At 36.4% G+C, this 15,842-nt stretch overlaps 1 protein-coding gene across 1 annotated transcript in view; it reads left to right on the forward strand.

Moving 5' to 3' along the window:
* RIF1 (replication timing regulatory factor 1) overlaps nt 1–15,842 on the forward strand; it is a gene marked incomplete at its 5' end in the record, with an annotated part of 50,909 nt that overhangs the window by 634 nt on the left and 34,433 nt on the right. The window contains 9 exons of the mRNA XM_079709948.1: nt 217–295; nt 2,775–2,871; nt 4,190–4,317; nt 4,411–4,505; nt 5,380–5,569; nt 7,320–7,412; nt 9,907–10,045; nt 12,283–12,434; nt 15,640–15,757. Of these exons, the coding sequence (XP_079566074.1) occupies nt 217–295; nt 2,775–2,871; nt 4,190–4,317; nt 4,411–4,505; nt 5,380–5,569; nt 7,320–7,412; nt 9,907–10,045; nt 12,283–12,434; nt 15,640–15,757 (1,091 nt within the window). The remainder of the gene's footprint in view (nt 1–216; nt 296–2,774; nt 2,872–4,189; nt 4,318–4,410; nt 4,506–5,379; nt 5,570–7,319; nt 7,413–9,906; nt 10,046–12,282; nt 12,435–15,639; nt 15,758–15,842) is intronic.

Raw genomic sequence — 15,842 nt, forward strand, 5'->3', positions numbered from 1 at the left:
GGAAGCTGTCAAAACCTGTGTACAGTGTGGATGCACAAGTTATTCTGAGGGTTTCTTCGCATTTATATTCTTATATGTTCTTAAGCATCTTAAGCACTGGGTCAATTAATTTGCCCGTGTTCTAACATAATGTTTAAAAAGATTATGCAGGTATTTCATAGTTCATTTTTGTGTTTGCTATTTGCATAAATTTGTGTTCTTTCTGCTTTTCTGAAGTCGTATGACTGGAGAAGATGGAAAAGAAATCATTATAGAAATTGAGAAGAAACTTCCTCAGCTATTCAGAGTTTTAAAGGTATGTATCTTTGTTGTAAATAGTAAATAGTTTTTACTTTGTGAGGAAAACAGGTTTTGCCAATTAACTCAAAAACTTTGAGTCTAAAATAAAATAACAGCAGGGTTATTATAGTACTATTTGAGGACTTACAATGTATCAGGTGCTATCTTAATTATCTTGTTTTCTCTCACTTAATCCTCCCTGTCCCAGTGAGGCTAGTCTTTAATCCCCACTTTGCAGAAGAAATTAGTTTAATGTGCCTAAAGTCGGCTGTGGCCACTTGAATCCAAAACTTGCACTCTTAATAGGAAAGCAGTGATCAGAGATTATTTAATCTGTTTTTTTTCTCCTTTTGTAGCAATGTACTTTTAAATAAAATGAATCTGTAGTTTTGTCATTGGTCTACTGTATGGGTAACATTCATTTTTTTTATCTTCACTCACCCTTAGTTTTTGCCACTCTTGCTTAGTTAAAAAACCGCTTATGGTTATCTTGTTTATCTTTGCTTGTTTATAGGGAGGTTGTGTAGTTTAACATCAAACTGAGGACCTATGCTCTTGTCGTCACTTGAGTACACTGTGCCTTTGTGACTTGACTTTCCTTAACACGTAACTTAATTTCCTTGTTTTAAGAATGAACAGGTTGAACTAAATCTCTGAAGTCCCTTTGAGTTCTTATTTTTGTGACCCTGTTTTTGTGCTTTTAAATGGAATTATTCTGTCAAGATGTTCATTATACATTTTACCATGATTTCGGGCCGAATGTTGAGGCATTGGGGGTACTACCTTGCCTACCCTTAAATATTCCTGTTATAGTCATCAGTGGTTTTTGTTCACGTAAGCAAGAACTTTATTGTGTAGTAGGTCAGGACTTGTTAATAGTATAAACAATATTAATGGTATTATTTATTGTCCCATTTTTCTTTATTGTCATTTTCCACATTCTTGTAGTGTATTTGTTGTGATGAAGACATGCATAATGTATTTGGTATTTGAGAGCATGGAGGATCAGAAACTCAATTTGCATGCGTTTTGAGTCAAGTTGCATTGTTTGTAAATAGGGTTTGTAACTAAAATGCCTAATAATTATTTAGAAGCATGTGGGTGGTTAATGATAGGAAAATCAAAAGTTGATCACACACATATTAGCTACTATCTAGGAGATATAGTAGTAGCTCTCATCGTCTTAAGTGTTTAAGACTGTATCTCAGGGTGTAGTATTTTGTATGTTTGGTTTGATTAATTATGAAAGGGGTGCTCCAAGGAAGTGTCTGTTCTTATATTTGACTACTAACATTTACCATTCTTCTCTGTCAAGAGTAGCAGATAGTCAAGGATTCCTTGGATATTGGATTCAGAGAAATGGGGGGATTTGAAGATAAATCACTTTGGAATGGGAAATGGTACCAAAAATGCAGGGTTACAAGTAAATGTAGGGTTGGGGCATATGGCAAGACTCCCTTTGACAGGTTTGGGATTTTATAACTTTTACATATAGAATATGCATTGGGCTTTGAATTCCAGATGGTCATGGACTCAAATTCTCCTGTCTGTGAAGTATTGAGATAATGTTTAAAGGTCCTAGCACTTTAGCTACTTAGTAAATGTTACATTCCATCTCCTTCCCTCTCTGTGTTAGACGTGTTGCTCCACTCCATAGCTAATACGTCAGCTTTTGCCTTTGAGTCTTGCTTCCTTTTTGTGGAAGGGTTTTGCTCCTACTCTTTGTTTCCTGTCTAGTGTCTTCAGCATCTTCCATTTGTTGGCTTTTTTTTTTTTTTTTTTTTGGCTTTCAGATGTGTGGAGATGTTCTTTTCCTTTTAAGAAAAATATTCTTTGTTTAGCTGATCTCTACCTAGTTTCCCTCTTTCTTTGCCAAGGTGTATCCGTGGCCTCTTGATCTTACTCCTTTTTATTTTTTATTTTTTTGGCGGTACGCGGACCTCTCACTGCTGTGGCCTCTCCCACTGTGGAGCACAGGCTCCGGACGTACAGGCTCAGCGGCCATGGCTCACGGGCCCAGCTGCTCCGCGGCATGTGGGATCTTCCCGGACCGGGGCACAAACCCGTGTCCCCTGCATCGTCAGGCGGACTCTCAACCACTGCGCCACCTGGGAAGCCCGATCTTACTCCTTTTTCTTTTTTCTTTTTTTTTTTTTTTTTTTGCAGTATGCGGGCCTCTCACTGTTGTGGCCTCTTCCGTTGCGGAGCACAGGCTCCAGACACGCAGGCTCAGCGGCCATAGCTCACAGGCCCAGCCGCTCTGCGGCATGTGGGATCTTCCCGGACCGGGGCACGAACCCGTGTCCCCTGCATCGGCAGGCAGACTCAACCACTGCGCCACCAGGGAAGCCCGATCTTACTCCTTTTTAATCTGCTCTCAAAGATTTGTTGATTGTTGGGATTAAAATGTAATTTTGTTTTTAATCAACTTTTGCTGTCTAAAAATTAATTTACAGTTGTACTTGTTTGTAACAAATGTTATTTTGTTTTCGAAGACTCACATTGCCAGTCAAAACTCAGAGCTCAGTAGTGCTGCTCTGCAGGCCTTGGGGTTTTGCTTATATAATCCGAAAATTACCTCTGGATTATCAGGTAAATTTATTGTGATATAGTATTTTTAGAGTTTATAGTTTGATGCTGTTAAAAGTACTGTTACCTGTCTATTAGTTTCATAACCTGTAGTTTAGGATTTGCTTTTGAGAGTGTTTAGGTTATATCATTGTTGGAAGGTTTCTTTTCCTTAGATGTAGTTCTGACTTTGTTACCATAAAGTTTGCTGTAAAAGAAAATAAAATAAGCCTATTTAAAAATAATTGTTGAGAAAACTGAACCTTGTCCTTTATAAAAACACACCTGCTTTGGAAGTTTATAATTAGATGGAATTAATTTTGGAAGTTAGATGGTCATTTATTTTACACAAGCATGTGTTAAGGAACATGCTGTAATTTGAAAAATTCTTTCACCTAGTGGTAAATGAGATAATTTGAAGCTAAAAGTGGTAATGAAAGCACAGGATCTGATGCTTTTCTGAGTTTTCAAGCATCCTTGGCCCTCTATATCCTTGGATGCAGAACCCACGGATGTGCAAGGCATAAGGGACTTGAGCATCTCTTGGATTTTGATATTCCTGAGAGGGGGTCCTGGAACCAGTTTCCCATGGATATCAGGGGAGGGTTGTGATCTTAATTATTGTTCTGTAAGTAGCTTGTCATGGTAAAGGAAAACTGGGAGGTGATCTTTAGAGAGAGGAAATTAGGAATAGGGATTAAGGATATCAGAAAGTTGTTACCATCTTTTTTTCTGAGGAAAAAGTTTCCACTTTTTTTTTTTTTTTTTTTTGCGGTATGTGGGCCTCTCACTGTTGTGGCCTCTCCCGTTGCGGAGCACAGGCTCCGGACACGCAGGCTCAATGGCCATGGCTCATGGGCCAAGCCGCTCCGCGGCATGTGGGATCCTCCCAGACCGGGGCACGAACCCGTGTCCCCTGCATCGGCAGGCGAACTCTCAACCACTGCGCCACCAGGGAAGCCCCCACTTTTTTTATATAGAGAGATGTTAGCAATCTAAAGTAGGAGTTGTTCATTTTGGAGCAGAGATACAGGATTCATAATGTCTTGCCAAAAATTGGCTTGTATGTTCATACCTAATAATAAGACCTTATAGAAATATTTTAGTTGAAAAATATCTGATTTGGAGGCTACTATCTGTTTTCTCTGAGAATACCTTCCCTCTGACCTGAGTTTTGTGTTTTGGGAAGAAGTTTGATATCAACATTGGTTCTCTGGTCCTTTTCTCTGGATATGCATTTAACTTTTTGACACTGAAGGGAACAGGATTTTTCTCTATTTTTCTGTTAGAGATTTTAAAGGATGTAAATGATTCCACATAATTAAAACTGCTTATTTTTCAGAGACAAATATTCAAGAACTGCTTTCAAAACTGAATGATATTGTTAAGAATTCAGATAAAAATGTACGTACTAGGGCACTTTGGGTGATATCCAAACAGACGTTTCCCACTGAAGTTGTTGGCAAAGTAGTGAGTATAGTTTTTGTATATGTCTTCTTAACCACATGCCAGTTAAAAAAATCAGACTTATTCGATTTGTATTTATTTGGTTCTGTCTTTCAGGTATCTAGTATAATTGATTCATTAGAAATAGTCTTTAATAGAGGAGAGATGCATTCTGCTGTTGTGGATTATGAAGCATTAAATGTCATCATAAGGTATGAGTTTGTATGCTGTGGAATTTAGAAGAGCAGTTTCAGTAAATTTAGAATTTAAGGAGTAGTCTTTTGGGACTTGAATTTGAGTCAAACATTAAAAGAAGGAAATGTCTTCTAGACTGAAAGTCAAAGAGTAGCAGGAAGAAGGAAGTAGATGTGCATAAATTACTAGGTTTCTTTATTTTTACTGAGACAGTCTTTAAAATACAGCCTTGGTTCTGCTGCTGCTGCTGCTAACACAGTTCTGGTTTTAAAAATTATCTCTGTTAAAGCTTTTGCAAGAGTTTAAAAAATAATACAGACTTTTACGTGAGCTGTAACAGGCATTTAGGAAAGCATTAAGTAATTCCTAGCAGCAGATGAGGGGAACAGGAAAATCCCCTATCTTCTTCCTACACATCCTTGCTTTTCATAATGGACGTGCTGACAGCATAAACCGTTGATGTGCTTTGTCTTAACTTGTTTTTCATTCTTTGAAAGTTTTCTTTAGTTATTGCGCTATATGTTTTAACTACTTAGTGTTCTGATGCCCTGATTGATGTTCACAGTGTATCATGGTTCTCTAGCTGTCCTGTCCTATAAGAATATTGAATATAATTCTGTAAAAATAATTAGTATTTAAATTTTTTTAATCTGAAGGAAAGATGATACGTTCTCCTTATTTGAAAAGTTTATAAAAATAATAGGGAAGTCTACAAATTAGCAATTAAAAATTAGATCTATTTTTGTGTGTGTACATATGTGTATATAGTATTGTAAAACAGTTGGACCATACTATGCATATTTCTGTGTACTTGTGTACTGTATATTTTCCTGGTACTTTAGATGTGAAAGGTGAGGTCAAACTAATTTAGTCATTGATTTCTCTACACAGGCTAATTGAACAAGCCCCAGTTCAAATGGGAGAAGAGTCAATTAGATGGGCAAAATTGGTCATACCTTTAGTGGTTCATTCAGCCCAAAAGGTACATTTGCGGGGAGCTACTGCTCTAGAGATGGGAATGCCGTTGTTACTTCAGAAACAACAAGAAATAGCATCTATCACAGAGCAGCTTATGACTACCGTAAGTAATACTTTAAGGATTTTTTGGATACTGCATTGTAAGGTTTTGCACCAAGCTGAGGGCTCATATTGATATAATAGCTCTATGATCTGGAAGTTCCTCTTTGAATTAAAACAAAGAATTGTTTAAGTTAATGTAGTCACACTGATCCTATATTATAGTAAGGAAGGGAGCTGTCTATTCAGTGTTATTACAATCCAGGCATTTTACCCCATCCCCAAAGAAGGGTGATTGCAAGAAATTGCATTTTTGGAAGAGGGAGAACATTAACTGATGCATCGCTATCTGGATTGTTATAGCATAATCCCAGTAGATACAAATTTAATGCACACAAGTGCATCTAGTGTGTACAGTTTTCCTAAAGTTATTACTTGCCTCAGGTTTTAGGTTTTTCAACCTTTCTCATAACATTTATTGAGCACCTGTTATATACTGGACATTGTTTAGGTACTGTGTATATAGCAGTGAACAAAAGCAACCTGTGGAGCTTATTTTCTAGTGGGAGAGATAAGTATATAGTATATCTGGTAAAGAGCATTAATGGAAAACAGCAAGGACTGGATGCAAAGTGCCATCGGAGAGGAAGGGTGAGGTGGTCAGGGAAGGGAAAAGAATAGGTTATTTGAAAGGTGATTTGAAGGCGATATAGGAGTTAGCTACCTGAATAATATGCAGTAAGCTCATTTGAGGCAGGAGGAACCATGAGCGCAAAAGGCCTTGCTCTGATATGAGTACTTGGTTGTGTTCAGCAAACACTGGGCAGTAGGTTAGAGCGATGAGGATGAGAGGAGGAGGAGAAGATACCAGAAACAGGGCCAAATCACATAGGACCTCGGGGGCCATTGTAAGGCATTTGGTTTTTACTCTGGGTTATATTGAAAACCATATTTGAAGCTTTTGAGTCTACGAGTGATATGCATACTCACTTTGGTTTTTAAAGGGATCACTTTGCGTTGAGAAAAAGCTCTACGTAGGAGCAGGGAGACTAGTTGGGAGACATTACAGTAATCCAGGAGGTGGTGGAGACGTCCAGATTCTAAAACCTGTGGTTTTGTTTATTTTTAAAAATTCAGGACGCCTCATGGTAAGGTTTGGAGTCTAAAAGTGACGCCAGTGTCTTTGTAAGTTTTTTTATTGATAAATTTATTAATTTCTTAAGTGCGTATACAGTCAGCCCTTGAACAACTTGAGTTTAATCCTTGTATAATTCATAGTCGGCCCTCTGTAATCGTGGTTCCTCTGCATCCTTGGATTGACCAACCACGGACTGTGCAGTGCTGTAGTATTTACTACTGAAAAATATCTGAGTATAAGTAGAACGCACAGTTAAAATTCACATTGTCCAAGGGTCCACTGTATAAAATTCTTAATAAATTTGAACTTAAATTTTCTCAGATGTGTTACCCATGAAGCTATTAATTTTTAAAGTTAGAGTGAGTGGTTAAAGCATTATCATTTGAACTCTAATGATAAGCAAGCTGAAGTTTTTAGGGTAAAGTATATTGGTAGGGAAAAAAACTGTTGATGGTTGGAAGAATGGCCAGATATGTGATAAGACAAGCATAGTAAAATGTTAGTGGTATTTATACTTGGATATTTACTGTAAAACTCTTATCAGCTTTGCTATATATGTGAAAGTTTTCCTGATAAAATACTGGGAAAAGTTACTTGGCTGAGAAGATCAATTTAATAGTGTATTCTTTTTCTTTCCACGAGTCTTTTTGGTAAATATTTTTGCTTTGGTTTTTAGAAATTACTTTCGGAACTCCAGAAGCTATTTATGAGTAAAAATGAGACTTATGTGTTAAAATTATGGCCTTTGTTTGTCAAACTTCTTGGGAAGGTAAGTACACAGTTAATGAACAGTTTTTACATGCCAGACCCTTTAATTTCTTAACTTTCCATAGTACAGTTGATCCTCATTATTCATGCATGCTGTATATGAAAATTACTAAAATTTATTTATTAACCCAACATCAGTATTTGTGCTGCTTTTGCAGTCAGTTGTAGGCATGTGTAGTGGCAAAAAATTTGAGTCCTGCAGCATGCGTGTTCCCACCTGAGGTTGAGCAAGGTTACGTTCTGCCTTTTTGCTTCAATTCTTAATGTCCTTTAAACAAATGTCAATTTCATGGTCCATTTAATGCTACATTTTTCACGTTTCATGCTTTTTCTTGGTGATTTCAGTTTTAAATGGCCCCAAGATGTAGTGCTGAAGTGCTGTCTGTGGTTGCTAAGCAGTGGAAGGCTGTGATGTGCCTTAGGGGGGAAATACATGTGCTAGACAGACTGTTCAGGCATGAGTTACAGTGCTGTCCGCTGTGAGTTCAATGTTAGTGAATCAACAATATATATTAAATAAGATGTCTTTAAACCAAAACAAACATAAAACAAGGTTGTGTGTCAAATGGTTGATGAAAATGTGATCAGAGGCTGGCAGGAACCTAACCCTGCATTTTCCCTACAAGCCATGGCTCAGTATTTGCTAATACAGTGTCAAGGCAACTTTATAGAACGTAACTATGGTGAATAATGAGAATCAACTGTATGTTCTGTCTTTAAGCCAGGTTTTTTTGAGGGGCTGGAGTTGTGATTTTCTTTATTGTGGTAAATAAACATAACATAATATTTATCATAACCATCCTAAGTATACAGTTCAGTGGCATTAAAAGCATTTACAGTTGTGTAAACATCACCAATGTCTACACCCAGAACTTTTTCATCATCCCCAACAAAAACTATACATGTTACATAAACAGTGACTCCCTCTGCCCCTCCCTCTGCAGCCCCTCGTCACCTCCATTCTGCTTTTTCTCTGGATTTGCTAATTCATAAATTTTGATCTTTGATCCATTTCGAGTTTATTTTAGTATACGGTGTAAGGCAAGGGTCCAGCTTCATTTTTTTGCACATGGATACTCAATTTTCCAAACACCATTTGTTAAAGAGACTTTTTTTTTTTTTTTTTTTTTTTTTTTTTGTGGTACGCGGGCCTCTCACTGTTGTGGCCTCTCCCGCTGCGGAGCACAGGCTCCGGACGCGCAGGCTCAGCAGCCATGGCTCACGGGCCCAGCCGCTCCGCGGCATATGGGATCCTCCCAGACCGGGGCACGAACCCGCATCCCCTGCATCGGCAGGCGGACTCTCAACCACTGCGCCACCAGGGAGGCCCCAAAGAGACTTTTTTGTTGAATGGTCTTTGCACTCTTGTTGAAAATCAGTTGACAGTGTATGTGAGAGTATTTTGGGGATCTCTATTCCATTGGTCTATTATGTTTCTCCTTATGTCATTACCATATGCTTTAATTACTGTACTGTTGCAGTAGGTTTGGAAGTCAAGGAAGTGAGTCTTCCAACTTTATAATTTTTTTTTTCACAGTTGTTTTGGCTATTTGGGGCTCTTTGCAATTCCATAATGAATTTTTGAGGATCAGCTTTTATTTTTCAGTGAAAAAGGCTTTTGGAATTTTGATAGAGATTGTGTGGAATTTGTAGATTGCTTTGGGTAGTATTGACATTTTAATGATATTAAATCTTCCTATTCATGAACACCGGATGGTTTTCCATTTATTTGGGCCTTTTCAAATTTCTTTCAACAATACTTTGTAGGTTTTAGTTTAAAAGTCTTTCACCTCTGATTAGATTTATTTCTAAGTGTTTAATTCTTTTAGGTGCTATTGTAAATGGAATTGCTTTCCTGATTTCCTTTTTAGATCATTCATTGCTGTTGTATAGAACCACAGCTGATTTTTCTGTGTTGGTCTTGTACTCTGCAACATTGCTGAAATGATTTTATTGGCTCTAGTAGCTTTCTTGTGGATTTTTGTGAATTTCTAAGCCAGTTGTTTTTGTTACATTTCTGTTCAGATTATGTGTGGACTATAGTCACTTATGACTATTAACATTCTTTTTGTGTTTTTTTTCTTGGGATGCATTGTTTACTTGTCATTTATCCATCTTTTACTTAACTGTTTTTCCTGCCTGTTTCAGTGTATTTGAAAAGATTATTAGTTTGAGTTTCTTATTTTTCTTTAATATTCAGATTTTTTCATATGAATACTTTTTTTTACTATGTTGGTAAAATTTGGGATTTATCACATTTCTGATATTCTCTAATGTTTTAGAAATGTTGTGTATTATGCATTACCTATTTCATGGAGCTTTATATTTTGTGATGTAGAATTTTGAATATGCATACAAAATTCAGTACTTTAAAAAGTTTAAATTCCTTAGATTTTACATAGTTAACACTGGGTAAGTTAGATAAATGAATGATGATAGTGCCTATATATTGTTTCAGGCAGGTAAGTAACTTCTTAATGATTCTTCCTTTTTAGACCTTGCATCGAAGTGGGAGTTTCATCAATTCTCTGTTACAGCTAGAAGAACTGGGATTTCGTAGTGGAGCACCCATGATTAAAAAAATAGCTTTTATTGCTTGGAAGAGTTTAATAGATAATTTTGCTTTAAATCCAGGTAAGTAATATTTAAAAATTCGATTTTTTATGACTTAAGATGAAAAACAAAGCTTTTCTGATTTGGGGGGGGGGCTTTATATTGAATATTTACCTCTCATTGAATATTATTTTAGGAGAATAAATTTGTAGCTAAAAGTAGAATTCAAAGGCCAGGCATTATTGAAAATCACAGATATAAAGTCTATTTTACACTATTTCAAAAACTGAACAGTGACAGATGCTGTTTGTGGCTTTCTTAGTGAATTCCAGCACTTAGTTGAGCATTTTACATACTTCTCATTTAATCATCACAGTAGACCTTAGATGGTAAGCATTATCACTATTTTCGGAAGATTAAGTAGTTCATCAAAGGTCACATAGCCAATAGATGATAGCAAACAATTTTGATTGCTATGGAATCAAAGTATCAGAGACTGAGGAACTTTTTTTCAGGATCTTCAGAACAGCGCCTGATAGTGGGCTAACATTAATATGTAGTAGTGATTCCTTTTGATGTACCTTACCCTTTTTATTGTCCACTGGAGGAGCTTAATATATATATGTGAGAAAGTGTTTCACCCAAAAGTGGGTCAGTATGAGTACCTACTTAACTGGGTAGTTAATCTTAGGTATAATTGATAGTTTACAAGATCTGCTAAATAATGTTGATTTCATCCTATGTTTTCCCTTGCCAAAGACCATTAATCCCTTTTAAAATGTGTTTTGTAAATAACTATTTGCATTAACTACAACTAGTTTTATTGAAAATATTGCCAGACACAGATTTTAATTGGAAATGTCACCTTTTTTTGGTTATTGTTTATGAACCTCAGCGTGAGGTATCCAGGATTAAATCTGGTGGAATTATGTATAGTTGTGTTAAAGCGTAAAATAGGAGTGACTTAAAGAAGATAAATAAAATGCTGTCTTATTTGAAATAAGTTAAGAGCTAGAGAGTCTATGACTGATATTATGGATCCAGGAAGTCATTAAGGAATCAGATGCCTGTCTTTTTCTGTTGTCATCTTCAGTATGCCTTAATTGCAGACTACAGGAAGGAGGGGAAGGCAAAAGGGGCAAAAATGAGCTTCTTCGCAGCTGAGTCAGCCATCTGTAAACAACATTTCAGAAATTCCACATACAGTTCCACTTAAAAATCTCATTGGGAGAATAGCTAAATGGGAAACTAGATGAAGTAGTCAAAGAGTAGATACCCATCACTGTTCTGAGTGAAAGCAGATCTTGTAACTAAAAGAGAATGGAGTATTGCACAGCAGTTGTTGGTATTCTCCTCCTCTCATAGATAGGAGTTCAGAAAGGATTAGAGGATTTGTTTCCACAGTGGTCTGACTTTATTTTCTTCTTATAAAAATGTTAATTTTATAAAAAAAGCTGAATGACAGAATATTTGTAAGAAACATTGATCAATGTTATTCCACCAAATACATGACTTGACAGATGCTTCACAATCCTTTTAAGTCTTTTTGATAAGTTGATTGAGCACAGACTGTATTATTTTATATATCCTCCCGTCACTGATATAGTAAACACTTCTGGTATAAATATTTTGTTTAAAGAAGTGTATTTAGTGTTTGTGTGGAATTTAAGCAATCTGATTATCGCTAATGTAGAGTAGAACTAAATCTAAATGAATATTTAGATTTCCAAAATCTCATTAATTGCACCAACAGTTAAAGTGTTTGATAAAATAAATTACTAGTAAATTTTTTAAATGACAACTTTTTTTGAGGTAAAAATATGCCTCTATTTTTTAATCTGTAAAATGAGGATAATGAGAATGCTAAAGCAGCTTAGAAAGAGTTTCTCAACATTTTAGCATATTAGGCTGGACAGTTTGTTGTGGAGGACTGCCCTGTGTGTTAGAGGAAGTTTAGCAGCATTCCTGGATGCAGCCCACTAGATACCAGTAGCAGTCTCCGTATCCCTGCCTCTCAGTTGTAACCAAAAATATTGCAGACACTGCTGACTGGTGAAAAAATCACCCCTGGCACACAGTATCTAATAAATATTAGTTATTATTTTTTAAAATAAGCCTTAAGTATTGTGACCTGATTGTACTAAAGTTTGTCAAGATAAAACTTTTGGGTAGAACAGGAATAGCTGGTAATTAAAAAAAATTTTTTTTTTAATCTATTCTCTTGCTATAGTAGGCTGTTGCATACTATCATTCTTAAAGTTTAATCTTTACCTCTTTAATGTTTTTATCTGGGTGCTAATTTTTTTTTTTTTTTTAAGAAATACTATGTAGTGCAAAAAGACTGAAGTTGTTAATGCAGCCTTTGAGTTCTATCCATGTGAGAACAGAAACCCTAGCGCTGACAAAACTAGAAGTCTGGTGGTATTTATTGATGAGACTAGGACCTCATCTTCCTGCTAATTTTGAACAGGTAACATTAAAGTGTTGACTACAATACTTTATGTGGTTTTTTTTTTTATTAATGTGTTCGTAGATTCTTACCAATCTAATCTTTCAGTGCTGTTTTTGCTGAGTTAGCAGAGCACGTTATATAAAAGATTTTTTCACCCAGACACAGAACTTGAGTTCATTTTCCTCAAAGGATATTCTCCAATCGTCTGAAATGGAGCATCTAACTTTTTAATCAGTAACACTCAACTATCTATTCTTACTCTAGAGGCATTAAGAAAGACTTTTTTTAAAGGAATTGCATGTGACTTAGAATATAATTGAGAGTAGAGTCAGCATTACTGAAATAGAAATCATGTGCTACACAGAGTTGGATCAATTCTAATTTTTTGTATCTCCTTTTTCTAGGCTACATAGTGATAACCAATCATTTAATCCCATTGTAGCTTTTCATTATTGTTAGACGTGAGTTTTACAGATTCCTTTAGATTTTGATATCCTTGCTGCATTTAAACATAAAAGCTTAATCTTATTTTTGTTTTAAGTAAAAAAGGGTAGCCCTGATAACTTTTATCTTTTTGATTTATTTTTTATTGAAGTATAGTCGATGTACATGTTGTATTAGTTTCTGGTGTACAGCAAAGTAATTCAGTTATATACATATATATATTTTTTATATTTTCTTTTATTGTTTAGTACAGGATATTGAATATAGTTCCTTGTGCTATACAGTAGGACCTTGTTGTTTATCCTTTCTATATATAATAGTTTGCATCTGCTAATCCCAAACTCCCATTCTTTGTTGTCTTTTCATTTTGTTTATGGTTTCCTTTATGGTACAGAAGCTTGTAAGTTTGATTAGCTCCTATTCGTTTATTTTTGCTTTTATTTCTGTTGCCTTGGGAGACTGACCTAAGAAAACATTGCTACAATTTACATCAGAGAATGTTTTGCCTGTGTTCTCTTCTAGGAGTTTTATGGTGTCATGTCTTGTATGTAAGTCTTTAAATTATTTTGAGTTTATTTTTGTGTATGGTGTGAGGGAGTGTTGTAACTTCATTGATTTACCTGTGGCTCTCCAACTTTTCCAACACCACTTGCTGAAGAGACTATCTTTTCTCCATTGTATATTCTTGACTCTTTTGTCAAAGATTAATTGACCATAAGTGTGGGTTTATTTCTGGACTCTATATTCTGTTCTGTTGATCTATATGTCTGTTTTTGTGCCAATACCATGCTGTTTTGATAACTTTGTAGCTTTGTAGTATTAGTCTGAAGTCTGGGAGGGTTATGCCTCCTGCTTTGTTCTTTTTCCTCACGATTGCTTTGGCAATTCTAGGTCTTTTATGGTTCCATGTAAATTTTAAGATTATTCTAGTTCTGTAAAAAATGCCATGGGTAATTTAATAGGGATCCCACTAAATCTGTAGATTGCTTTGGGTAGTATGGCCACTTTAACAATATTAGTTCTTTCAATCCAAGAGCATGGGATATCTTTCCATTTCTTTAAATCATCATTAATGTTTTATAGCTCTTGACATATAGGTCTTTTACCTCCTTGGTCAGGTTTATTCCTAAGTTTTGGGTTTTTTTTAAAATTAATTAATTTATTTATTTTTTATTTTTAAGTATTTATTTATCAAACAACCCATACATTGTTAGTATAGACATCGTGCAAGGTTAAAACATATTCAAACATCAAGATCCACATTCAGGGCTTCCTTGGTGGCGCAGTGGTTGAGAGTCCGCCTGCCGATGCAGGGGACGCGGGTTCGTGCCCCGGTCCGGGAGGGTCCCATGTGCCGCGGAGCGGCTGGGCCCGTGAGCCATGGCCGCTGGGCCTGCGTGCCTGGAGCCTGTGCTCCGCAGCGGGAGAGGCCACGGCAGTGAGAGGCCCGCGTAAGTTCTAGAGCCTGGAAGTCTGGGGTCAAGGTGCCAGCGTGGTTGGGCTCTGGTGAGAGCTCTCTTCTTGGCTTGCAGATGGTTGCTTTCTTGTTGTGTCCTCACATAGCAGAGATTTCTTGTTGTGTCCTCACATAGCAGAGAAAGAGAAAGAGGAAGAGGAGTAAGAGAGAAAAGGAGAGAGAGAGAGGGAGCAATTTTGGGGTTTTTTTTAACTTTTTATTTTATATTGGAGTATAGTTGATTAACAATGTTATGATAGTTTCAGGTGGACAGCAAGTATTTTATTTCATTTTTTGATGTGATTTTAAAAGGTGTGTTTTTTTTTTTTTACTTTTCCTTTCTTTTTTTTTTTTTTTTTTTTTTTTTTCCGGTACGCGGGCCTCTCACCGCTGTGGCCTCTCCCGTTGCGGAGCACAGGCTCCGGATGCGCAGGCTCCGGATGCGCAGGCTCAGCGGCCATGGCTCACGGGCCCAGCCGCTCCGCGGCATATGGGATCCTCCCGGACCGGGGCACGAACCCGTATCCCCTGCATTGGCAGGCGGACTCTCAACCACTGCGCCACCAGGGAGGCCCTACTTTTCCTTTCTGATATTTCAGTGTTAGTGTAAAGAAATGCAACAGATTTCTGTGTCAGTCTTGTATCCTGCATACCTTGCTGAATTTATCAGTTCTTCCTCAAGTATACTTGGATTTTTTTAGCAAGTTCTCTTTAAATTTTTAATTGATTAATACATTAAAGTTTTTAAACTTGATAGAGCATGAACTGATTAAAATTGGGCATTGATTGTAACTTGGGTCATAATTTTTTCAAATTCTACCATTTTAAGTTCCTAGTAGGCTGATCTTACCCAGTTGTCCCACCCATTCATTCCTTGGCATACTCATTGGCTACATTTGACAGGTATTGGAATGATCTTAGAAATAAGCTTGGAGTTGTCTTAGTTCATATTTTCTTAAGGTGTTTTTTAAAATGTTTAAAATGGTCTGTCTACCAGTAGCATTAAAACTCATGTAGATGTTATTTGTAAAAGCTGTAAAAGCTATTTATGTATATAATTTTCCATCTGGAATGTAGAGTTGAAATTTATAGATAGTACATATTTAGGGCAAATATATTTGTAATAAAAATTTTCACTTTTCCAAGTTTCAGTTTTTACCCTGTGCATCAAAAAGGCCAATAAAATTTCAACATATCAAAACAATTGAGATTGCTTCTTAAGGATATTTAACTGTATTATACAAGACTTTTAAAAAATATGACAGTTATACATATTTACAGATTCAGTTCCCTCCATCTCTCTCTCTTTTTAAACCCCAATAGGTCTGTGTGCCTCTGATTCAAAGCACAATAAGCATTGATTCTAATGCTTCACCTCAAGGCAGTTCATCTCGTGTAGCTACATCTCCACCTTTAAATCCTGCGACCCCTGTACACAAAGGTAAGAGATAGACCTACTTGGGTTTTTTTTCCTTTATTTTTACAAAAAGGTTTTGAATCAAGTCTTTGCTCTGTGTAATTTTGGC

This window comes from Hyperoodon ampullatus (assembly GCF_949752795.1).
Source record: "Hyperoodon ampullatus genome assembly, chromosome: 8".
In the NCBI taxonomy this organism is placed as follows: domain Eukaryota; kingdom Metazoa; phylum Chordata; class Mammalia; order Artiodactyla; family Ziphiidae; genus Hyperoodon; species Hyperoodon ampullatus.